At 46.2% G+C, this 25,607-nt stretch overlaps 1 protein-coding gene across 3 annotated transcripts in view; it reads right to left on the bottom strand.

Annotated features, from left to right (window-relative positions):
• SRGAP2 (SLIT-ROBO Rho GTPase activating protein 2) overlaps positions 1 to 25,607 on the bottom strand; it is a 163,794-nt gene that overhangs the window by 27,746 nt on the left and 110,441 nt on the right. For 2 of the 3 annotated variants that reach the window (XM_090024971.1, XM_090024973.1), the window contains exons 8-15: positions 21,403 to 21,627; positions 19,392 to 19,493; positions 17,770 to 17,967; positions 9,722 to 9,806; positions 6,966 to 6,993; positions 5,144 to 5,174; positions 2,956 to 3,016; positions 720 to 797 (exon numbers count right to left, since the gene is read on the bottom strand). In XM_090024971.1, coding sequence (XP_089881097.1) covers positions 720 to 797; positions 2,956 to 3,016; positions 5,144 to 5,174; positions 6,966 to 6,993; positions 9,722 to 9,806; positions 17,770 to 17,967; positions 19,392 to 19,493; positions 21,403 to 21,627 — 808 coding nt within the window. The remainder of the gene's footprint in view (positions 1 to 719; positions 798 to 2,955; positions 3,017 to 5,143; positions 5,175 to 6,965; positions 6,994 to 9,721; positions 9,807 to 17,769; positions 17,968 to 19,391; positions 19,494 to 21,402; positions 21,628 to 25,607) is intronic. The other variant, XM_090024974.1, reaches the window with a different exon arrangement.

The following is a 25,607-nucleotide window of genomic DNA, read 5'->3' on the forward strand; positions in this document are numbered from 1 at the left end:
CGTTGGAGAGACAAGTGCACGTGAAAACATATGGTTTGCGTTATAAATGATATGCACCAAAAGACAAGACTAGTCATGATTTCTGGAGTCCCAAATGGGGCTGGGGCCATAAGCTGCTAGGATCTCAGAGGTAACCGACTCCTCTGGTCCATCTGAGGCAAGGGGATTGGGCCAGCTATGAACTCATGGGTCAGAGGGCCAATCCCATACACACCGAAAACTGTATTAAAATCCTTAAGAAATGAAAAGTGACCTGAGAACTGGCATAGTCATGTCTAGACTAAAAGCAGTTGCAGAACGTCACAAAAGTCATCAGTTGCATGACATTACCCCAAGGGCCAGGCGTTATGCAGAAGACAGAGAGGAGCCATTGACAAGACAGAAAAAAATGAGACAAGGCAATTACTCCTATTGAGGAAATGCTCTGCACCTTTAAGGATGCATGGCGTCATTAAACAATCAGCCACGGCAGGCGATGACATTCTGAATGATTGTTAGACAGTGATGTTACAAGATGTGTAACATAATGCCAAGTGACTTCAGATGTTCACGGTTAACAAGCATTGGAAAAATCCTCTGCATCGAGTCACTGATAGAGCGGTAAGCATTCAAAAACAAAACATAAGGCCATCCGTTGCGTTCAAGACAGCAAAGCTATTTTACGATGGCTACTGCAACGTATGGAAGCATGTGGCAACCAATTCTGTGATGCCCCTTACCTCTCTCAAATGCGTTTTTGATATCGTTCACCTCAACCTGTGATCCAGACACTCTGAATATCCCTTCATGCTGCAACCCTATAAAAACAGCAGAAAAATCCATAAGGAAAGTCAAAGACCAACTCAATTCCACTTCTGTCAAGGCAATGTCGTGTAAGCCTATACGGGGTCCTATCGGTACAACAGCATAAACAGAACCGAGACAGGCCAAATGCTCTGCCCCTCTTTGTAAAAACTTCTTCCTACAAAAAACACTCAGAGAAACACTGCAAGGCAGAACAGAGCTGACACGTTGGAAGAAGGTGAAAAAATATTCACTTTGCCAATACGCTACAGGAATAATAAGTAATAGTATCTTAACCTTTTTCCACAACTTCTTTCATCTTGGAAGCATCCCAAAGCACTTTACAAACCTAACAGACATGTATACAAGCTGCATGCGCGCTTAAAAGCAATCCGCTCTTGAAATGCAGCCTCTCTTTGGAGCAGAGCACCGAACCCATTTCTTGTTAAAGCGTAACATCAGAAAATGGTCCAGGACAAGCAGCAAAAAGTAATGTATCCAGTTGGCATTACAGAATTTAATGCAACTTAATGCGATACCTGGCACTCAAGGGGAGTGTAAGATATTCCAGTAGAGTACCAGACATTAGGAAGTCATTAAAAGCAATAGACAAGTAGGTGAAGTATTGCAATATATTACTATAAAAACATTTTTGTTGGCACATGAAATATGAACGGCAAATGTTGTCGTCCACCATTTTCACGCATAAAGGAATTTCAACACAGGGAAGCAGGCCTTCCCCTTCGTACTGCAAGCCCCCTGGAGCATGGGCTCTTTGCAAAGCTCCGAGCACGTTATGGCAATGCGCACATAACAGGCAAGCCAGCTAGACTGGCTCTGTGCTCTCTCATAATTTTTGGTACTTTTTTAATCACAAGATAGTAGTGTCCAGTTATTCTAGGTCTCATACTTATTCCCGGTATCATCTATACATGCATCACATTGTACATTTAAATAAAGAACAAATACATTTATACACAAATGCAGCACAAGTGAAATTGAAATCCAACCATTAACTAGAGGAAAACACTCATTTAAAATCCATAATAAAGCTGATTCCCATGGTGTGAATGTATCAAGAAGTCAATTCTTTATAATTCTCCTCTGGCCAACATGAATTGGCTTTCTCCGATTTCAAAATCGTACTTTTCCTAAGTACATTTTGGAGCGGTGCGGGGGAGGGGGAGGAAGAGAAAGCAACACAATGCAAAACTTTGCACAGTGCAGCAAAGATCCAAAACAAAAGGAAGTAGCAGTGGGCCTGTTATCTGGTTCGGCATTATTTAGATGAGATTGGGCCCTGCACGTATACAAGTTTATGAACTAGAGGTTTTTCATGCCATTACTAAACACCACAAAGGCCACACGCGAGTTACAATAATATCTACAAAAGGTAGTTTACAGCCTTGAGGGGCTACGGTGGTAATCTTAAATACATGCACGTAGCCTTTGAAGACACTGCCGCAACAAGCAAGCAAATACATCTGCATTTGAGACCCTCCAAAGGGTCACTGGGGTGTTACTGGCAAGGACCATAGTTCAGACCTCCAAACAGGGGGAGATGTGTAATGAAGAGGGATGGATATTCAGAGGTGGGGCGGGTCACATCCCAAAAAGACAAAGGCCCACGAACACCCGCAACCTGGCAAGACGGACAGCAAGAGGTGACGGGCTAATTCCTTCAGGAGGGGAATATTGTGGGAGACCCAACCACAGCTTCACATGAGACTAAAGGAAAGTGAATAAGGAACTTGTGCTGAATGAAGCTTAAGGAAACTACGATAGTTCCTTACTCAGAAAGGAGGCACCACTCAACTCTCCACATTCCCCAGCTCAAGCACAGGTAGCAACACAGCACCTACACGTGCGCGGGATATGCAGGTGTACAGTGCTGCAGACCCATCTCCACCATGCCCACCCTGCGATCACCTCGCACACACATGCAGTACCACGCTACGCTAACCATTCACAGGTGACTTCTGCATATTCGAGAGGGATTAACCTGATGGTCTGTTTCAACTTTTGACGTTTGCATCTTCACTTCCTTGAGTTTGGGGGCCGGGGTCCAAATACGGGTTTCTGGCTCCTTCTTCCTAGCGTTCAGGGCCCTGCCTCATTTTGCGGAGCACACACCAGAAAGAGAATCGAGCGCTTATTTGCCTGAGAACTTACCATGTCTGCTAATGAATCGGATGCAGCTCTCCACCACCAGGGGAATGGCTTGGCTGGAATCCTGAGCAAGAAGGAAGACAATTAAATAGTCAAAATGCACAGCTGAGAAGGGGGAAAAAGAAAAAAAAGCCTCCACAACACTGAAATCCATGCGCCAACTTGGTAGAGCCTGCCAGGGATGGGGGGAAGAAACCATGCCATACCCACAAAGCGTACAATATGGGAGAGTTTTGGGACACCTGGGGAAGCTGCAGCCCAACTGGCCCATGAGGAAATGTTTTTTAACAAAGTTCATAATAGCAATATCAATGTATCCAGCTAATTTTAGAGTGGAACATTAGAGGAAAGCACATGTTCTGTGTCCCCAGAAGCAATTAAAACCTCGACCCAGTGTGCAATTTAAATGGTCAGGTCACAGTCAAAAGAACTGTTACAACCACATGCGAGCATTTAGGTTACCATGCACCATGGAGAGACCCAGTTTTGCAAAAAGCCTGGCTTTCTGTCTAGGTTTCCAAAGTCACAGGGTACAGTAGGTCCGGTCCAATCAAGTTAGAGAGTGGGTTGGCAAGAGAGCTCAAAACACGACTTATTAACATGGCTATCAATATTCAGACAGGCAAATATTTCACTTTCTGTACAGGGAAGGATCCATTTAGAGCATGTAAACAAAGCAACAATCTCCACAACAGACGGGCGAGTCCAGGGGATTCAAAAGCTTGAGCTCTGCATGGAGAGCCTGCAGAGAACAGGAAATTCAAATGCTCTACATGCGCTGGTCAGTAATCAAGAGTCAGGTTTTCATTCAGGTTATGCCTCACCCATGAAAAGAGCATTCAAACCATACTACGGACTATTTCATAACCAATAGCCCCACCAAAATTACTACTCTACCTTTCATCTAACTGCAGCCTGTAGCAGCCTTCATGCTAAATTACTGTAAAACCAAACATCTTCAGATGCACCATGAAAACCAACTTTCCAAAAACCACCATATTGGCTTTTTAGGTGTAGCTTATAATTATTTTGCTCAAAACAGGTCAAGGCAGAAATATTTTGCCTGCAATTTCTCAAACACCAAAGATGATGTAAAACACAGTCTGCTTTACCCTCAGATGATGAGTTCAGTGACTAGGCACACACGGAGCGGGTTATTCAGCTATGGACAATGACTTCAAACAGAAATGACAATGCACTTTCTTGCCATCTTAAAATGCCAGCATATGCAGATTTTTAAAAACTATTAGATCAAAAAAGAGCAGATGAAATTAAGCTTTATTTCTTTTTACTGATGTGAAAAAAAAAAAAAATGTTCAAATTCCTCCATATTCCAGAAGAGAATGATTTAGTTCATTTGTTACTAAAGCCAATGTTTACACAGCAATAAATTACCTGCTGTGGACAGAAAAGAAGACCCCCTGCTTGAAAAATCCTTAAAGTTGCTTTTATAATGAATAAAAGGCACAGCTAGCATGCAGTTACAGATCTAGTTCACAAAACTGCAAAAGGATGGAGTAAAAAAAGTAAGGAGACACTAATAGGAGCATAAGCACAATGTATGCCAGCAAGAAACAAGGAACGCAGGAGCCAAATTTTAATATAAGAATATTCAAGCTTGTTGCTCACGTAGGCTGCAGCCACTAGAGGCGATAGCGCCACAGACGAGCGGGCCAACCGGAAGACCTTGATGCAACCACATGCACACCACAGGGGTAGAGGAATTGAAACCGAATCAATACATTGCCTTGTTCTGTCCCAGCTGAAAGTTTCACCTGCAGCAAAGAGGTCTAATTCAACCTGCAACTTGCATGCCTTGATCACAGCCAATCCACCCACTGCTTAGTAGACAAAATAAGGCCACGTAAGAGTGGGAAGATAGTTGGGTGACACGGACAGCTGGGAGGTCTAAGGCTTGCAGTCTGTTCCTTGTTTTGCCAATGCATGTGGCACCAAGTCAAACCACTCAACTTCTGTGCCTCAGCTTCCCTACCTGTAAAACAGAGATAATATGATCCTTTGCACAAATCAGGCTCTTAGTTAACCTCATTATTATTTGCAAAATGTTTTGGACTCTCTGCTGGATGGGGATATGGATATGGATGTGCCAGTGCTGTAACTGCTGAGAATTACAAAAGCTCATTTGGGGGAACACGGCAAGTTTTTAACAATTCAAGCAGTTCTTTATTACCTGCTTCCTTATAGTAGAGCTGCGCCTGCCACTGCTCAGAAGACCAGAATGAGCCATCCACGGAGAAGGGAGAGAAAAGAGAGAGAGAAAAAAGTCACCGTGATGACTGACAAGTGAAGGACTCACTCGTGTGGGGTTTCACACTGTTCTGGTGCTGGGGGAAGGAGCCAGATGCAGAAACCAACAGTAATGATTTACACTCAGTCAGTGTAGAGGAACTTTGCAAAAGACTTAAAGTGATTTGAAATGAAAGCACTGTAATCCTGAAACTGGCACAGGGGAGCCTGCTGCCTTGACACAAGGCTCCACATAACCGTTGACTTCCAAGCATATGGAAATCCATTATATAAACCTCCTCACTTCAGCTGCAGTTGGCCATAATCTGCAAAAAGCACCTCTCCAGAGCAGATCCATTATGCTGGGTGATTTAAACAGAAGCAGGGTGGGAAGGGAGAGCAGCAAATTTGCTTCCTTCTGTGCTGTTATTATAGACATGTTAATGGGCTCTTTATTTTAACCTATGACAAAAATAAAAAGACCTGACAGCCACATTAAACCCTTTCCAAATCAAACCACGATTCCAAATGGCCCCCTGATTACTGTTTGTGTTGGGAGGTATTAGTGCCTGATCAAAACGGGATGCGAGCCTCCTCTCCTGGCAGGCTTTCCTCTTAGCTTATTTGTGGAATTTAGATATTCCGACAGCTTCCTGTTGAAATGAATCACAAGCAGTACGGGCGTAATGGATCATCCAGTCCAAGTTCCTGCCAGGGCAGATGGCTCCTGAATTCGCTAAAGGGATTTTATTGTGTTTAAGACCTACAGTGATGCGTGTGATTTTTTTTTCAGAAAAATCCGTAAAAAATAAAACACAAAAAACATACAAACAAAAAAAAATCCCCTACCCCACACATGCTGAAGGAGAAAAGTGAGGAGGTAGATTTCATGGGCTGTCACAGGCAATGAGGTGTATTTTAGACCATTAGCAAAAATGATTCTTCAATATTTAAAGTTGTTTCACAGTGAATAATATTTTATTATTACAGATGTCAGGCTCTAATTAGGCCCTGTCAGCTCTGCTTACCATGAGGAATGGGAGATGAAGGAACCATCTCAGATGAGCAATAATCACCCTCCCTTTGTTAAGCAGGCAGAGAAGTACAATCCTTGCTCTGGCTCCTCACGGGCAACTGAGCCCCAGCACCGGAAATCTGGAGACCCAGGTTTGTGCGCTTCCACAGAAACCCCCCATCAGAAGCCACGTTTCCCCCCCGCATCACGAGGTTTATTTCCCCATACACGGTGACTTTTATGGCACCGTGATGGATGCTCGGGTGCAGCTATAACAAAACGTTTATTCTCCGTGGCCACTGTATTGCTGCAATCCAATTCCACGTCAGGCCGGATGAGGTCAGCAGGGCAAAGTGAAAGAAAACCCCTCCACGACAGTTCCCCCTTACTCGCCCCGACCTCCCATTAAGCAATCAAAAGCACTTGAAGCACCGTCCTCGGTGGCTTGTCCCCACAGCGAGGATAAAGCCCGCAGTCAAAAGCCGTGCCAAGATGACAAGGCTGAGGCATGTTTAGCTGCAGTGTTAGGATGATATGCAACTACGCACACTTTCAAAGCACCACTTAGTGCCAGAGCAGGCAAAGGCATCGGCGGGTTAAAAATATTTTTTTTCATTACCAGGACTTGGCTCAGGTATTTGCTAAACACACCTCACCCGTGCTGATTTTGGCAGGTCCAGGGTTGGTCAGTGTTTAGCATCCTTTTGGAAGAGATTTTTTGTATAACAATGCTTCCTTTAGCCACACCTACCTGGCAAGAGAGCAGTCAGTCCTTTGACCTATTAGGGAGACAAAGAAAGAAATGTGAAGGCTCACACCAGGGGAGAGGAAGGGGGAAAACGCCTTGGACAGACGTGCAAATCCCGATCTGGGAAAGCAGGGGGCTGGGAGGGAGGAAGAAGGGCTTGTAGGAGCAACAATGCGGCTGCTTCCCCCAGCAGCCGTTGCTATTGAGATTGTCAGCCCATCCCTGTTGGCAAGGCTCCTCGGTGGCTGACCAGGAAATGCAGAAAACAGCTCCGGCTGCTCAAAACCCGTTCTTCGGAAAGTGTCGTCTCTGAACAGCGCTTCCCCGGGCGCTCTAATGGTTGACTTCCACTGCCAAAAAAAACTCAGCCTGTCAACCTAGCCCCTCCCTCCTCCTCCTCCTCAGGGGAGCCGGTGGTGGGGCGAGAGGTTCAGAAAGCACTTAGTGCGATTGAAAACACTGCCTGAATTGCTAGCCCACCGCCTCAAGGCACTAGCTTGTAGCTGCTTTGGGAGGCAGAGCTCTAAACGATATTTTCTGCAATCATGTTTGCAAAACTGTTTCATTAACTTCCACGCGGTCTGCAAGCAGAGGGCCCGGCTACCAGGGCAGCTGCTGAGACGGGCAGCATTTTATTTAAAACAGCACCGTCAGGAGTGAGGGAGACAAAGTACTTGGGATGTGCCCTTGGGAGCCCAACCTTTCAGACTAGTCCCTCAGCTGGTGTAAATCAATCTCCATGCAGCAATGCTAACTTACCCCACCTGTGGATCTCGCTCTCTTTTTCCCTAGAGCTTAATGCTTTCCTGCTGCTATGCAGAGACAGGGGTGAAGGGAAGGAACAGGGCAAAACGCTGTTTGCCAAGAATGGGCTGGACATCTTGAGCATCTAATTCCCCCTCCCCCACAAAAGCTTGCTTTGCCCAAAATGGTGCCTAATGTATAAAAAAAAAATGTTATTTCTCAACCACAGCTTCTAACCATCTGTCCCTTTTCCAACGTGGAATATTCATACATATAAATTATGTGGTGTTGCCAACATCAAGGGGCTGTTACATTACGGTGACAAATGTATACAGTACACAGGGACATAATTACTTGTAGATAGGAAGACCCGCTGGTATTTTTATTACCCAAACTCGTCATCTTTAGATTAGGGCAATTTGCAAGAGAAATAATAAACATCACCTAAAGAGAAAGACACCCAACAGAAACGCATGCATTCCCCGGTGCCGCAAGATGCGTCTGCCTGCACAGCGCGGCCAGCAAAGCGTCTACAGGAACACTGCCCTAACTCGTGCAAAGGGTCTCAACTGGCCCATTGCCCAGGTAAGTGGCACTTCAGAAATGGAGCTGGGAGTTTGGTCGTCTCATTGGTCTGCTTGCTTTGGATGGGAGGCAAAATGTCCTCAGCTTCCTCTGCTCTCCCAGATGCCAGCGAGTAGGTCCATTCGCTTAACTGCTCCAGCTCACTGCAACATGCACCGGGATCACTTCAGCAAGCTTGACTCCAAAGAAGTTCAAGCATTGCAAAGCAACCACCAATAGAAGGGGCCTTCAGCTAACGAGCGATGCAAGAAATATATTAAGCTTGCCTCTTACTAGCCACCCCACCACCAGACATCAGTTCGGGGGCAGGCGGGTTAAGGGGAAATGGTCTTGGTATGCAGGGGTCAGCTATGACCCAGGAATGCGATTAGTCACAGGGGCAGCTTGGGTGTCATTTGGCGGCATTTTAGAGGCAGAGGAAAAACGCCCGAAACAAACAGCTTTTCTGAGTCGCCCCCTCACCCCTTTCCATTCAAAGGACTGCTGCAAAGTTAGGAATTTCTAAGTGAGACAACGCAAAAGGCCTCACTTTCTATAGACTCAAGGTGCTAAGAAACACGAAGCTTCAGTTACAACATTTGTTTCTTCTCTAGGACATCTTTGATGCCAAAAAACGAAAGCACTCCGAGGACCACGCACGGTTTAAATTCCAACTCGGAAAGACCCAGACATCATTAACGGTGGGGAATTCGCTCCAGCATAGAAGAGCCGAGTCTTAAGTTCTGGTAAATGAAGACTTTTGCTGAGACTCCCAATCCCCTCCACACCGGCTAGCCAGACCAGCTAGTACAGAGACTTGGACGCAAGGCTCGTAAAGCGTATTCAGCCAACAGGATCTGCGCCTGTCGCAGGCAGAAAGTCCTAGCTCTGACCCTGGAAGCGACGGGTCTAGTTCAACCTTGCCGCAGCCCTCGACCCCAGATCCTGCCAGCAGGCAGTGCGTTTTGTGCACTCCAAGGTTTTTGTGAGCAGAATTACAAATCGTGTTCTCTTGCCCGAGCCTGCAAGTCTGGATTGAAAGCACAGAGGTGAGAAGCAGCTAATCTACCATGCAACTACGCCTCTCAGCCAGGCTAATGAGGCAGCGCTCCTCAGATCGGCAGTAAACAGTAAATCACAAGGTTTACCCCAATTATGATTATTAAGTGGTGGGTAGCTGGAGGGAGGGGGGTCCTGAGTGGGCATACGCTTCATTTAAACAAATAGACAATGCACATTAGTGCCTCATTAAGCATTTGCCTTTCACCATTACTCAAGCAGCCATGTAGGACACTTGGCTTCTGTACCACGCAGGCCGGGAAAATAAATTCATAAAACATGAATATGTCCACTTAACATGGGTAATCCGGGACGGTGATGCTCAGTCAGCTGCCTAATTCAATGACTACAGAGGACTGGCTAATCGAGTGACAAGTGGGTCCCAGACTTACTTTCTCCCAGGGTCTTCTGAAGGAGGTCGTGTTTGGCCTGCAGCTTAGTTATCAGGTTCCTGCCTTCCAGATACTCCTTCATTTTCTGTTGAGATGGAAAGAAAGGAGAGAAGATGATCGTCAGCGGACAGTTTATTTCTCAGGTGATACCTTTTGGCCTGCATCTATATTCGGTCCGAATTCTGCCAGGGTGCTACGTGCATCTGGAACGTGGGCTGAGCCGCAGATACCTGCAATCCCAGTTTCCCGTGCCACAGTCTGAGCTGGGATTTGCAGCTGTGTTTTTGGCACTTCCAAGACATGGGAACTGCTGTCTTACGCCGTGCTCTCCAGACATGACCGAGAGAAATGGGAACGCACTTCTATCACGTGCCGTCGACAACTGAATGCACAATCTGTTTTACCAAACTAAAAGGCTGCTACTGTGCTTATTCTCTCACTTAACCTCTTTCACCCCACTTTACCCATCAGATACTGCAGCTGCCTCTGTTCTGGATGATACACAGTAAGAAAACAGGGATGGGGGGGATGGAGGAGAGATGCCATTTGAGATCCGATTTATTCCGCTCGATACCACAAGCTGTTTGCTGCTACTTCTGGTTTTCCCAGCTCTTCACACGCTCTTGTCAAGACTCTTCCATCCCTTATTCCAGAGGCTAATATATTACCCATTTTCATAGTGCTTCAAATGTACCAAATGGTGTATATTGGGTTGGCAGTTGGGATTACAGCAGGGACAGCTCAAGAGGCATTTGGCATTTCCTACGGTCCTTCTTCTCACCTATTACAGAGATGACCATTACGGTACAATAAACACACTACACTACAAGTATCTGTGATGTCAAATTTAGCCGGGAAAGTCCTTGGGGTAAGTAATTATAAAGTGCTACACACACGGCTTGTACTGTACAGATAACGATAAAAAGCACCTTAAGCACATATGTAAAGGGTGGCAAGAATCAAGTAAGAAACGTGCATTATTAAGCTACTTTGGAAAATAAAGATTCAAGAGCCAGGAAGAATTCAACTGTTGGTCCCTTGACTGGTAGCGTGCGGTGACAAATCAGTCACACACAAAAAAAGGTCAGGGCTTCGGTTTTAATTAGCAGTTAAAAAGCTAGATGCTCCTCTGTGCCTCCCGAGTCTGCAAAACTGGAACAGGAATTCCAGAAGAACAAAGTCTCTCAGGCAATTTTCAACACTGCCTGCTTCTTATTGGGCTGGCACTCAAGGCTTTTGATCCTGAAGGCAGGCAAGCAGCATTAAAAGTGAGCAGCACAAGAGGAAAGATAAAAGTTGAGGAAACATTTCAGGACTTTCAGAAGCATCTCGGGCAAAACTTTAGCAATGATCAGAGGCTTCCTCAGAGCCTGCTCACCAAACCCAAGTTGCGTCTTTTCCAAAAGAGGCCGCTTCCTGCATTTTAGCATTTTTGACAGACAAGTGCCACTCACCTCTTTGAACCTAGAACATGTCATTCCATTTTTGATGCTGGCAATCGATATAGCACTTGGGTTTTTAGAAAAAGGCATGAAAAATACCAAAAGGACATTGCATTTCATCCCCCCAAAAGCTTGAATTGAGCTGTGGGAGTACCGTATGTCTGACTTGAACGGCACTAAGGTCCTTCTTTGTTTACTGAAACCAAGAGGAGCTAAAGAGTTTCAGCCTGTTGCTAGAAGTGGTCCATAAGGGATGCACAAAAAAACCCTGAAGAGCTACAAAAAAAACAACCCCTGCCTTCCTAAACATGCGAGCCTTTCTTTAAAACAGAGACAAAAAGTAAGATTACATCTTTCTTGAACTGGTTCCGGTCTCACTATGTTCTGGCCAGCTCCCAACAAAAGCTGGGTTTACATGTTATTCTGGCCAGAAAGCAGATACAGGAATTTATGTGAAGTGCGTTTTACTGCTTTTATGAAGCAAAAGGAAGATACGCAAGGGGGTTAACTGCATTGCAGCTTGCAATAAAGAACCAAACTGTGCATCTGGAAAAAGATGTGCATTCAATATATTTCTCCACCCAGATCAGTTACCACTTGGCTTCCCTTCCCGTCCCCCAGGACATCTACACGTTCGGTCCTGCAGAGAGGCACTGGATTGACAGGCCAGAGGACCGAATCCTTTCAGGCATCCCACAGACTCGCATGCAGACAGGGCAACTGCAAGGCAAAGTTTGCTCAAGCTGCCTTTTCTAGATGCCCCAACGCAGCGCTCGCACCCCTTCACTCCTTGACTAGTAAGCTAAAATTCCCCAAGAAGAGGAAACTAGGGGCTAGCTTCAAGGGACACTTGGTTCCAGCTGCCCGTGTTGTTCCATTAAGGCACCCGTAAAGCCACCAGTTTCGACTGCTGCAGTCTGGGGTGGATGGGACCCAGGGAACCAGCTGCAATATGCTCTTCCCATTCCCGATCCACGGAGCCATCCAGTCCTCGCCAGCTGAGCTAGCAGTTCTATTCTTCCTTGCAAAGCAGCAGCTTTAGAAATGTGTGCAATCTACTTGGCACACAGCAGGCAAACAACTAAAAATCAAAATGGCAACATTTTCCTCCCATTGTATAAAACAAAGGCACATTACATGAGGAAGTTTGATCTTTGTTCTGGTGACAAAGCACTTGAGCTCCTGCCTCCTGGTTCATGAACAACCTTGGTGGAACTGCATTATTGTGTTTCACGGCTGCATCCCTCTGCCCATTAACATACTGATGCAGCATGTAAAAGGATGCCATTTGGAGGGAGGCGCCGCAGCACTAGAGAATCGCTGACTCACGGCAAACTCAAGCACACAATTCTGCTTTATTCCTTACCCAGCTTTACTATTTTGCTAGGGAAATTAAATGCCCTTGTGGAGAGATGGACTCGTGCATGGAAACAGCAGCTTTGTTTCTCTTAAGTTCGATCCAGTCTTCTGCTTATATGGCGGGGTCTTTACCTGGGGGCATCAGCGTCCCCCAACAGCAGCTAATTACAAGGTTCCCAACACCCTGAAATCAGCCGCACAAGTCCATGACCATGTGTGCACACCCATGTCGGACTTATTTGTTAGAAGGCAAAAAGGCCAAACCCTGCAAATTTTGCAATCTATAAAATAATAATAATTTCTAAACCAAATGGCTTTAAAGAAAAAATAATGCTTCCCACAAGACAGCAGCAGGTTTTAAGAATAAAGACCGGGATACAAGCTGAAAGAGAAGATTCAGTCCGTTTTGAGAGTCTGCCTGCGTCCTAAGATTTGGACTGCACGGTGATCAGGGATCCTTCTGGCGGCAGGACTGTTCAGTCTCTTACCCCTTTGGGTCAGCCAGGACACCATGAAAATAAGTAAGTGTCTGATAATGAGGCTGGAGACAGCCCTCCTGGGTCCCACTTAAACCCAGAAGGCACGACTTGAACCCTCAGCTGCTGAGGCAGTAATGGGTGCTTGTCCATTAACGTGACCCACAAAAGGGAAGGCAGACTGGCACAACTACAAGACTATTACCCACTGAATTATTAAGTGCGAGAATTATGGGGCGGGGGAACTCTCCCTGCCCTTGGTGGTGCTCCATCACGCACCAGACCCTTCAAAGTCTCATTTCTGTATGCGCACATTAAGATGTCACATTCATTAGCGACCTGCCACAGGCCCTCGCACGCTACCAGCTGTCTTCAGTGTGACAGAAGGGAGAAAATAGGAGGTAGCCCAGGTTATTTTTAAAACAGCACCTCAGTTTGCTCCAAAAACCCTTGTCTAAGCCCATTTGCTAGTGAAAGGCCCTAATCTAGCAGAAGAGCTCTCCAGGCAGACCTGAGAGCAAGGGCACAAGCTTCTCAGCCTCTTGCAATCTAAGTACAGTCACGTTGCTGCCTCTGGAAGACAGTCCTGTGAAAGCTAAGCTAACAAGTGAAATTAGAAATGCCATCTCCTGAAGGAAATGAGATCGAGAGCCTGGACAGCTTACGGTCACTGAATTAATCCAGGAGTAAAACGTGCCAGTGCTTAGTTCCAGGATCGTGGCCATATGAGAATCTCAGCAATTATGCTACCTGAAAATACCCTCCTGCCCGTCTCACCCGCACTTCCCGACTTAAACGTGCACAGTGCCACTTCTGAGCAGCCTTGTTTCTCTCCACAGGTGGCTGCACTTCCGTGGAAAAAAAAACACGTTCTTCTGCATTTTCCTCTGGCACCTACAGGCGCTCCTCGGGCTGGGAGGTGTCCCAGGGAGTCACATTAGGAGCATCACAAGCCCAGTGCAGAGTTCATCTCCTTGTTGTTGCAGGGTATTGCTCCAGGTATTTCATATCTTCTTTAATATGCCAAATACTCCCTCCCCTGCTGCTTCCCCAGAGCACATTAAAAAGAGGGCAAATTTCAATTTAGAAACAAAGCTGAAGGCTCTCCTTGCTGAATTATAAAGTAGCACTCAATTTGAAACTTCATATAAATAGCCAAAAAGAGGTGGGGGGGGGGAAGTATGTGCAAACCCTCTCCCCACCCCCTGCCTGAGATTTTATTTCTGGCCTGGATTTAATCTCAACACAGTCAGGCGTGAGAAGGTCGAGGCGGACTGAAGACACGATGCAGAAACCTCGGATGCAAGGATGTGCTGTTAAGCCGTGATGGCGGGCATCGTGTACTGGCTGCCCTCTTGCACCCGCACACCTCTGACACGCTCCCCTCCCCCCGCCAACCCCATTTCAAATTTTTCCAGCAGGAAGCAGCTGTCATGTGGAATATATAATAGAGCAAGGCGTAAACTTGAGCAGACCCTTCCTGCTTCGCTGGCAATGCAGACATTTCTGCTTCCCGAGGCGGTATGGAAATAGTTTCTGTCACTTGTCCCATACCCTTAACTCTCTCTTAAATCTGGGCAGCTCAGCAGTATTTTTTTTTTAAGCAGCATCAAAGCTGACGCAGGCTTTCAGCTCACGGTGGCACGTTCCCAGGATGCAATGGGGAAAAAAATTTAACACAAATCAGATCATCACTGTGCTAAGCTACTGTGAGTGATTAAAAGGGGAAACAGTGGTGCACTGACAGAAGCTGCATGACACTGCTGCAAGATTGATTATTGGGGGGAGGGGGGTTATAAATAATGCTCGCCTGTGTCCCCTGGGCCTTGTGAAGATTTATTTACAAATTCATTTTTGGAAAGCGCTTCAGAAAAGGGCCAGCACTACACCGGGGCTTAATATGAATGGAAAAAAATATAATTAACTCTGAATCAAACCCCCTCCCCACACTTTATTGTCCTTCCTACCCTTCACTTCTAGGTACACGCTGCAAATGAAGGTGTGATTGCTGCACAGGCAGGCATGCTCCTGCCAGCTTTAAGCTGGGGGTGCCAGTGGCAGCACATGCTGCCCAAGCTGGCGGGCACTCTGAGCGCGGGCTTGCATCTTAAACCTGTGGTGCCGTGCTCGTGACCCGTGACAGCTACAGTAAAAGCTAATGCACGTCTGCCCACCTATGCTGAAAGGAAACCTCCTGTCCCAGTCTCTGCTGCAATTATCTCCTTGCTGCCTGTCCTACACACACAGACAAGACTAACCTGCTGCTCCAAATACAGCTCATCTGACAGAAGCTCTCAGCGAAGACCTAGCTGGGTCCCTGCAGAAGAACGGCTTTGCCTGCGTAGCTTAAACGGGTTCCCGGAACAGAGTAAACTATAGCCCTCTGCCGGCATAACTGCACCCACCTCTGGAGTTTTACCAGCAGCGCTATGTCAGGTAGGGTGCAGCCGTCTTAAGCCGCATCGATGTGCTGGCAAAACTCAAGTGTGCCCAAAGCCATTAGTATCGACGATCACAACATACGGAAGCTGAAAAGATCAAAAGCCAACACCCGGCTTGCGTACGGCGTGATGCTGATCATTTTTGAAGCCCTTTCTCGTTATCCTCCACTGATCGTTGTGTGTTAGGTTTTACCTGAAATACAAATGATTTAAAATCCAGGGGGATCAGGCTCTACTCTGCAGTGTTCACTCTGTACGCTCTGGTTTTCTTTCTTCTCTACGAGTGCCTCGCCCACTCTGCTTTGTTCTCATTCTCATTAATGCTCATCTGCCCAATTCCACACGCACACATGCAATAAATGATTCAAAATCTGAAATTCTTATCAAGGATATTTCTCAGTTCCCCCTGTAGGAGATCAATCAACTATCTGATTTGACTAGTTAAGGGGCGCTTAATACATCAGCCTCATGCCAGTTCTCAGTTATTTTATTAGGGCAGCATGTGACATGACAAATAGCACCTCCGTGTCTTGGAGACAGCACTACAATCTTGCTGCGACTCGGCTGGTCTGGCTGTGTGGGAGCAGGGTATTAACAGAGAAATAAAAAGGCGCTATGAATAGCGAACTACCCGCATGATTTTATTTTTGTGCACCTCTGAATGTGCAACGCTTCCTTTGAGAGTTCAATTAAAAAACATTTTTCTGGTTCTGTGATTGTGGGCAGGCCAGTCAATCGCTTCCTAATTGAATCCGTGTCTCTGGGCACTTTTACCTTCCACAAAGCCTTAAATTTAACCTGTTATTTTAAGTATCTTCAGGGCTTGCCTAAAGGAACGATAAACTCCCCGACATAAACCATCCTGACGGCCAACGTAATTTGTACAGAACATAGCAATTTTAATAAGCAATACCATCCTTGTAAAAGGAATAGAAAAAGCTTTAAAATGTAGCAACAGACACTTAAAAAATGGTCTGAATGTCATGAATGGGAGGGATTTGGTTTTCACTCTTTTTTTTTTTTTTTGGAAGAATAAGTTAACACAAAATGATGCAATGGTTCAACATAAAACAAGCCAGGCAACACCCACATGTATAGAAAGTATTAAGGAAAAAAAAGCCCTTAATGCCTTAGAGAAAGCATGTCAAGTAGTTTAAAAAACACTGCTTTGAACCTGAAATTACAAGAGAGGAAACAATGACACCACAGAGCGAAACGGATGAACGGAGAAGTCTCTCGGCGCACATATTTCAATGAGAAGTATGATTTTGAAAATTTTAAGTTACAGACCATTAGTTCTCGATAGAACATGGATTTTTAAAGCCATTTCAGTTGTAGAGGATAAATTAACAAATGCTTCGAATTTTCCTGTGGGTGACCTGCAGTCCAATCTCACGGACCAAAACCGTACGTCCAGCTGAGCAAGTCCCTTTCCACAATTTTAAAAATTGTCCTGCCCAGGCCCAGACAGATGAGACCAGATTGTACCCAGACAGATCATTTCACAAGCCACACACTCAATTAGAATCTATAGGAAAAAATATCTAAACGATATTTTTTTTTTTTTTTAACTCCCATAAAAATAATTTCACATTACCATATTATTTGAATAGTAATATGGACAACTTTAGTTGCAGAAAGCCTTTTCTAGGAACCTATACTAGGAAAGTATCATGCTCTTGTACTCCTTTCTGAAGCAGGTAATCTTGCTAGAACAATGCAAGCTCCTTATTACGTACTTAAGGACCAATCCAGTAACGAGAAGCATTTGGCCCTACCGGACCCATGCAGAGCCCCCAGACCTTTCGAGTGAGGGCAGCTGTCTGCCCACACATCACAAGTTACAGGACTGAGGCCCCACAGTATAATGCTGAGCCAACACGGTTTTTTCCCCACCCCGCCCCCACCTGAAAAACTAAATAAAAATGATCTGTGCTGATCAGCTGTGAAAAGGCACGCACGCAGAGAAACGAGTCGAGCCCGAAATACAAGAATTAAAAAGAGGTTAGAAGTACCCATTTAAAATCAAGGACTTGCTAGATAAACCACAGGTTGGCTTTGTTTGACATTTCCTCACTGCTGTGTAACCCTGCAAAACAGCAGACCTGGTGGCAGGCAGAGCTGCCTATGCCTATATTCCAATTTGACTTTGAGGATGAATCGAAAACACCTCCATACAGAAGTTAACATCGACCCCGGAGAGTAACAGGAATACTTCAGAGGATAAGAACAGTCACGGCTCTTTATGATGGGGACAGTACAGCACAGGCAACTCGCAGTTCCCCAGAGCTTCAAGCCATTGCAAACACCTTGCAAATCGGGTCCCTTACCGTGAAGTAGAACTGCTCAGTCTCCTGCTGATTAGCCCGTCGCTTGGCAATGCTTGGCTTGCTCATGAAAGTTTCAGAGACGGTGGATTTGACAGACTCCATGGAGTTGCTGTACTGGAAACAGTCGGAGACATCAAAGTCCTCTATCGTGACTATATCCTGGATAGTCTGGAGCGTAGCTTCCATCGTTTTCTTAACCTGCCTCAGCAAGGACAAGAGTTAAAACAATACATGCAGATAAGAAGCAGCAGGTGAAAAAACAGGGAATAAGTGCCCCAGAGCATTTCATTAATAACTAGTATTACTGCCTCCAAGTCCTATGGGCCGTAACCACGGTATAAGCTCTGCTAATTAACAGAGCACATTTCACAAACAAAGGGCTGCAGCAGATTGAGCTTGTGCTGCTGCGTGCTCTACATACCCTGCAGCACAGACAAAGTTTTCTTCTCCAGGCCCGAGCGGGGGGCATAGGGGAATTTAAACCCATAGCAAAGAAAAACGCCGGATGGAACGGCGAAGTGCCGTCACCCTCCTCTTCCCGCAGCTAAATCTACTGGGCATCGAATGAACTTTGGATTACAAGGGGACCTTGCTGCAGTCTGCCAAGTCTTTCACTGAAGGGCAGAAGCAACATCTGTGCTGCCTTCCTCACAATGGGCCTGTGAACAGGCTGCCCAGACAGATCAGAAATTCTTGCGAGCCTCGAGCTGTGGCTCCAGTTCTTATGGGCTCCCCAAAATGCCATCCCTCTCGTCCTCCTGGAGCAGAAGGATGGCACAGCAACACCAGGCCTTTAGAGCACACATTCTGTCTGGGCTTACAAAGGGAAAGAGGCAACAGAGGACAGGGAGTGGAATCTCTCATTGTGCCGACAGGATACAAGCCATAATTTCCTTGTATTCCCCTTTCCAAATAAGATCTTATCATGAGGAGTCGCAGGGCCGATTTCTTCCTGCCCTGCACTTTGCGCGGTCAATTGTACGGGTGCTAATGACTACAGAGATGCGAGAAAATAGCAGGCTAAGGGTGCCACCGGGACAGCAATCTATCTGGGCACGGGCAAAACTTGCTGTTTACAGCAGCCCCAAAACTACCCTCCTGCACAGGCATGGAAATCACAAGGCATTCACAGGGCTTCCTGCAGCGAGACAGGGAAGGAACCTCTATTTCCTCTCCCATCTGCTGGCACACAGACATGCTGTTCTTAAATAGGTTGGAGACCACCGGCTTGGAAACTTCAGAGCAAGCTGGACAAAGCTTTGTCCAGGACGGAATAGACACAACGACCCAGCCTAGAGCAGGAGCCTGGACTAGATGACTTCCTGAGGTCCTTTCCAGCCCTGCTCTTCTATGACACCAATTCTATGCCCAGGTGGTCACATGCATTTCCCCAAAAGAGCGGGGAACAAGGACAGCGCTGGATTCAGCATACACATTTGTGCCCCACACAAGCTACGTACAGCCAAGTCAGGGTTAAGGGCTAACATGGTGATGTCCTCAGCAACCCTCCTCCTACATGTTACAAGGCCGGCCAAGACAACCGGGATGCCTAAGGCACAGGGCTCTTTTTGGAATGATACCAATGCTGCAAATGCCACGAGGGGCTCTTGTCCATTGCCCACCTCTTCGTTCTCAATCTTGAGCGTGGATAATCTGGACTGCAGCTGCTGGCATCTCTGCACCAACTCACTCTGGACTGGCTGCTGGGCACACAGCTGCGACACCTGTAAAAGAACAGCGCTCCTGAGAGGACTCCAGAACATGATGGCATGGGGACCTTGCTGCAGTCTGCTAAAAGTCTTTTACTGAGGGACAAAACTCCATGACAGCTTTAAGGTCCGATTTAGTTTGAATCAACCCCAAGTAGCAAACTCTTGTTTTACAGAATTGTTGTTCCTTCTCCCCCCAAAGATGCATAAAGCAGAACAGGGAAAACAGAAGGGTGGAAGAGAACTAGGAGAAGCGACACCTGCCGTGGTCTAATCCTGTGGTATCCCACTCACAGGTCACAGTCCTGAAGGTGCATATGCTACAGCTCCAATTAAGCCCAGCATCTTCACGGCGGGACTGTTTGCTAGGTGCAGCAAGAATTAGGTGCTACGAGTCAAGTTCACCATGCAGTCAGGCTGTTTAGTTTCCATCTCAACAGGGAGGATTCCCTGTTGAATACATCCCATACATTTTAAGACAAAACAGTAGGCCAAGCACCTGTTCCGATGCTAAAACAGCACGTTCACTTGATGCTGCTAAAAATGCTCAGGTCTCTCTGCGCACATCAAGAAAGCTCTTTGGTACGAGTAAAATGCTTGTGCTGTGGCATGCTGCTGTGATTTTTTTCAGAGACAAACTGCAAGCCAAGTTCATGCATATATAAAAAGCAGATCTCATTGCATGCAGACAAAACGCCCCCAGCAATGCTGTAAGAATTAGACAAACCTTCCCGCACACAACAAATATCAACTCAACAACCCTGGAACGTCACATTACTGCACCATGGATATTTTAGAGAAGAGGCAGAAAACAAGGATTAGGAACAGGGTTAGCCGGGCAACAATCTGAACACAGACCGTTTCTATTTTGCTTGCTAAAGCTGTGTCCTTTTGCTATCCTTTTATCTATTACACGTGCACTGATAGCAAGAGACCTTTTGCCAGGTAAGGAAGGCTAAGAGACAAATAAAAATATCTTAAAATGAATCTGTATGCCTAGGATAAGCTAGAAGTATAATCAATTAACCCCAGTTATTATACTGCACAAGTCCCATTTAAAATCTGCAAGCTGGCTTCATCTTGCATAACTTCCCAAGGCTCCAGATGAGCAGACACAATGTGGATGAAGCGGTAAAGCAATTGATTTTCATCACCAAAAATGAAAATCCTTCTGTTGCCTTGTGTCACCACGAAGATGTATGAAGCACCCCCAGCCGTTTGTGCTCCGACACAATCCACGCAAATGCCTCATAAAGCTCCATTTAACAGCACCTGTTTGCTCTCTCTTCTCAGACACTTCAGGACTCTGGGAATCGGCTTAGGTAACAAACACAGATTTTTTATTTTATTTTTTTTCGTAACTTCCAGTTACACCATCTTAAGGGAGCCGTATGGAATAAGCAGCATTTCTGCAGTGAAGGGTGCACAGAAATGCTCCCCTGTTCAACCTTGGGGAGGGTGTACAGGCAGTGAGAGAAGGCGATCCAAAAGTTCTCCGTTCAGAGCTGGCCAACTCCACCCTTTTGCTGCACCCTCCAGAGAGCCACATCACTGGAGAGCAGATTTGCTCATCAGTGTTGGAGCACACCAACCTATGGCTCTAAGAGCAGAAGATCCTTGCTTGGCACATAAATGGACTGCCAACATAAGCATCCTAGCATTTTACACGGCTTCCAAAGGAGTTGGATTCTGGAAGCGTCTCAAGTCCTGACAGTCCCCATAATTTATCTGCCCAGTTAGCAGAAAGTGAACCCATCGAGTCAGGAGATACTTCTACATACAAACTCCAGCCTACTAGCTAGAGCGCAAAGCCAGAGCCCAAACCAGCTTCCCTAAAGAGACCCTTCCATACACGTAACTAAATGGCGTCAAGATGCCCGAGAACACGTCCAGAGCTAGACCAGAGGGAAGGAAATAAACTGACCATGTCGCCCATGTGAGGCTGAAATTCAAACTTCATGGGTGGGCAGAAGACATTGTTGTACATCTCCATCAGGCGCTGCTTGTCACTGTTGGCGTCCAGGTTCTCCACAGCATTCTCAATGGCATCAAGCCCTTCGTGCTTCGACTGCTCCAGGTTCAGCTCAGCAGACAGGAACGTCCTGAGAGCCCTGTTGAGGCTTGCATGGTAGCCCAGATCACAGCACTGCTGGAAAACAAAAGCAAGCAAATAGTTCCCTATGAATAAGTGAAGGTGGCCTGAAACCAGATAGGTGGCAGGTAACCTTAGGATCAGAGCCATTTCACCCCCCCACCCAAAACTGGGGCCCTGATTAGTGTTTCACAAAGACCCCACGCTAAACTGTAGGAGAAGGGCTGCTAAACCTGAGGTCCTATATACACCTCAACACTTGCACTGAAATCAGCCTCTATACAATCATCCCTGTCACTGGCAGTGGGTATCTCCTGCCTCACTGACCAACCTAGTTTGTTAGAGCGAGGCTACTCGCCGTTAAAAAAGCTGCACTATTTCTTTCTAGAAGATGCGTTTCAACGATGGGAAAGTAGTTTCCTACGTATCCCTTACCAAGCTCACAAGGCATCAATTTCTTCCTGAAAGCACTCTGAAGTCCCTGAGTAAAGAAAACTTTATAAAAATATTCCCAAAGCTACGTAGTACTATTTTTCACATTGGTTTTGGAAAGGCAAGAACCTGATGAGCATGCAAACCATAGCAAGAATGGCCAACACTGCATTCAGGATACCCTCGTAATAGGTTGAGTTTGCTTTTAATATGCTTTCCACGCACTGCCCCTTAAAATGTATATTGGATGCCCAGCTTTCTTATGAGCGTTTTAACCAGGTGTCCAAATTTTGCTTTTAGACACTCATCTCAACCCTTCGGCAAATAAAAGGGGCACCCACCAGTCTAAGCGCTAACGGGAGGAAACGCGCGTAGGATTTGGACATCCCGTTAAGATTAGCTGAAGCCCGAACATGAGACCCTAAATACAAATGTACCCTTCATTACCTTCTGAACAATCCTACTAAGCCATAAAGGCCAAGTAACTTCTCTCGGCCAAGCAGCGTCCCCCAAAAACGCACCGCTGGGACGGTTTCATTGCTCGGGTGAAAGCAGTGAACAAAAACTTTCATGCGAGAGAAGGTCGTATTCAAGCATTTACTGGATCTTACTGACATTGGCATGACATCACTAAAAACCAATCAGGCAGCCTCCCCTGCACCCCGGCTCAACAGCCAAGTCCTAATGTTTCACAAGGGAGAGCAGCTCTTTTTCATTACTTCATCAGAAACAGCCTGAATTTTTCAGACATCTAATAAACTGAACTTGAGAAGGGTCCACCTTCCAGGAATTGCAAGCAGGATTACATACGCTAGGAGAATATCCAAAAAGAAAGAGACCATCTGCCTGATTGCTATGCTGCTCTGTAAGCAAAAAATCACAAGGAATCTCCTCCTCCCCCATCATTTGGGTCTCATCATTGTCATATTGTAAGTCAATGCCTTCAGAAAAAGAGAGACAAACACACAGACCCTCCCCTCCCAGATTTCTGCCACTAACTGCTACCGCATGCCCGGGGTACTGTGCCAATAGGCTGTGGCAGGTGCGAGGCCCTTGTAAAGGAAGAGCAGTTGCTGGTTTAACTGGAAGCAGAGAATTAAAGCCTATTAAATTCAAATCAATAAGACCAAAAAAACCCACCCCAAAACAAAAGCTGCTTGATTGAGAATTTGCACGTGTGGGGACATTCTCGGGTAAGCAGCGATCGTTGCTTTGCGTGCACGTTAAATTTCCACGGCCCATGCAGCAAAACGTGAGGGCAGCCAGTTTCAGTTGGACCAACAGTCCAACCGTGATTAGGGACCAGCTGACAGGCTGGTGATAGATGGACCCTCCATTTTCCTTAACAGGCGGGTCAGTCTATTGTGCATCCCACACACTGAGGATTTCGTCTCCAGCGTGTCTGGCATTTTCGAGAGGGCTTGCCAACACGCGCCAGCGCTGCACAACGCGCCTGAAAGGAGGAGCTCTGCCACGGCCCAAGAGGAATTCGTTCATGGGAACGGAGGGTAAAACACGACCTTTCACATTTCATACCCCACCTACACGAGAGAACAGGAGGATTGGATTAAAAGACGGTGACATTTTTCAGCTTTACTTTGTAGAGGCTGGTGGCAGAGAACATTTTTCCCCGCCCCCGCTTTAACATTTCAAACCATCCAGAATATCATATTTATAAGCGTGTCAGTCTTGCGGGCCTTTTCTGGGTTATATAAATGTTTGATGGAAACGTTCTCCTAGGAAATCAATTTTTTATAAGAATTTAATGATAGCTCATCCAAATGCACTTCTCGACATGACAGCTGATTAACCCCTTGCCAGCTCGTGGTCTCCAAGTGAAGCCAGAACACAAATTTGAGGCAAACTAACTCTGTTTTTACATTCATTTTCTCGTTTTGCTGGGTGGGAAGAATATGGGACAGTTATGCGATTTTGGTGAAGGGAAAGGGAAAGCTCGAGTTACGGCAGACACAGCAGGTAGCTATATCTTCCCAGCACTGTAAAGCAAAGAAGGGGCATGCGCATGCACTCGCACACGCGCGTGTACACCCCTTCCCCCCTCATCCATTTTCCAGTCTTAGCGACCCTTCTGCAAACCTGACACACGTCTCTGGGACTTCACTACTTCATTAACAGCAAGGATCTGTCAGTCACGAGTCCGGACACTCGGGACGCGTGGTGAATTCCTGGAACGACTCCCTGTTCTTTACTCACCATTACTCCTAACACGGACGCCGGACTGTGAACACAGTGCGCGATGTGAATAACGCTGGATTGAATGCTGTTGGCAGCCTTACGCTATTTATTTACGTTTTAACTGCGTGCAAGTAAAGAGCGGTTAGCACAATTTGTTCTGACAGCGATAAAAGGGGGAAAAGAGGATTAGGAACGGAGCGAGCTTTGATTTTCAGACCACATAAGCATTTAAGCCACAACCTTCACAGGATTTTTATTAGCGCTAGGTTTAAATCTCCCGATTTAAGGGCTGCGAGTTAGGAAGTCTCATTGTCAGACCTAACAATCAGAAGAACTACTGGGCTCTATCCTCAGTTTTAATGCCAATTCCCTTCAGGCCCCCCAGGCAAGGCTTTTGTCTTCCTCTGTGCCTCGGTTTCCCTCCCTGAAAAAAGGGGGGGATACTGTCCTGAGGAAGTGGTTTGACATCTACAGATGCATGCCTTGTACATATAACCGAGCAAGCTTACATTTAATTTAAATCATAGCAATAGACTAGTGAAACGGATGCGCTGATGGACACGGTGCGCTCGTCTCGACACGACGCGCGTGGCAGATAATCGTGCCATCCTGGCAGCCTGACTGCTCCTAGTGAGAAGAATCCTGCCATCTAAGCTGGATAAACTGCTGTTCTTATCTCTCGATTCCCTGGGATCTCCTTTCTGCGTCTAAAGAAGAGTTAGGGATTTATCAAGGAAATCTAAGCGAGTTCTCTCCGTGCGGCACTTCACTCTACATGCCGCAAGGAAACGCACTGCAACCCGACAGTCTGGGAAATGAGATAACCGAATGAACTATACTGGCAACAGTTTTGTGAACCACAGCCAGGATTTTCAAAGGAGCCTCAGGGAGTTAGGCACCCAAATCCTGTTCAATTTAAATGGAAGTTAAGTTTCCAACTCCTTTAGTACATTTAAATTCTTATCTTACGAGCCAGTATACAACATGCCCACAAAACAGCAATTGGCTCCAAGACTGGAGATGGTATAATGTATACGTAAAGAAATCGGCTCCAAGTGCAGTAGCATCACTAGGATGCACCACACAGCATGACCACGCTCTTTAACAGGCAACCACCACCTCCAAATACTGGGAGTTTTTAAGCAGATCTTTTATCCCAGATAGCTCCAGCCTGCCAAAGAGAGAGAGTCGAAATGAACATTTGAACCTAGCTGCAAGCAAGCGCCGTCTGTTTGATTTTATGACTGGCTGAATCATTAACAGTGGCTAGACACAATGAATCAATACTGGTATGTGAGGATTCCCCCATCTCTCTCCTTCTCCTCCACCAAACGGCTCCGGGCTCAGCAGCGGGAGTTCTTTAACCTCAATTGCAGACGATATTCAGGTTGGCACCGAGAAGCAGGATA

This window comes from Crocodylus siamensis, chromosome 13 (genome assembly GCF_052110815.1).
Source record: "Crocodylus siamensis isolate JL-2025a chromosome 13, ASM5211081v1, whole genome shotgun sequence".
In the NCBI taxonomy this organism is placed as follows: domain Eukaryota; kingdom Metazoa; phylum Chordata; order Crocodylia; family Crocodylidae; genus Crocodylus; species Crocodylus siamensis.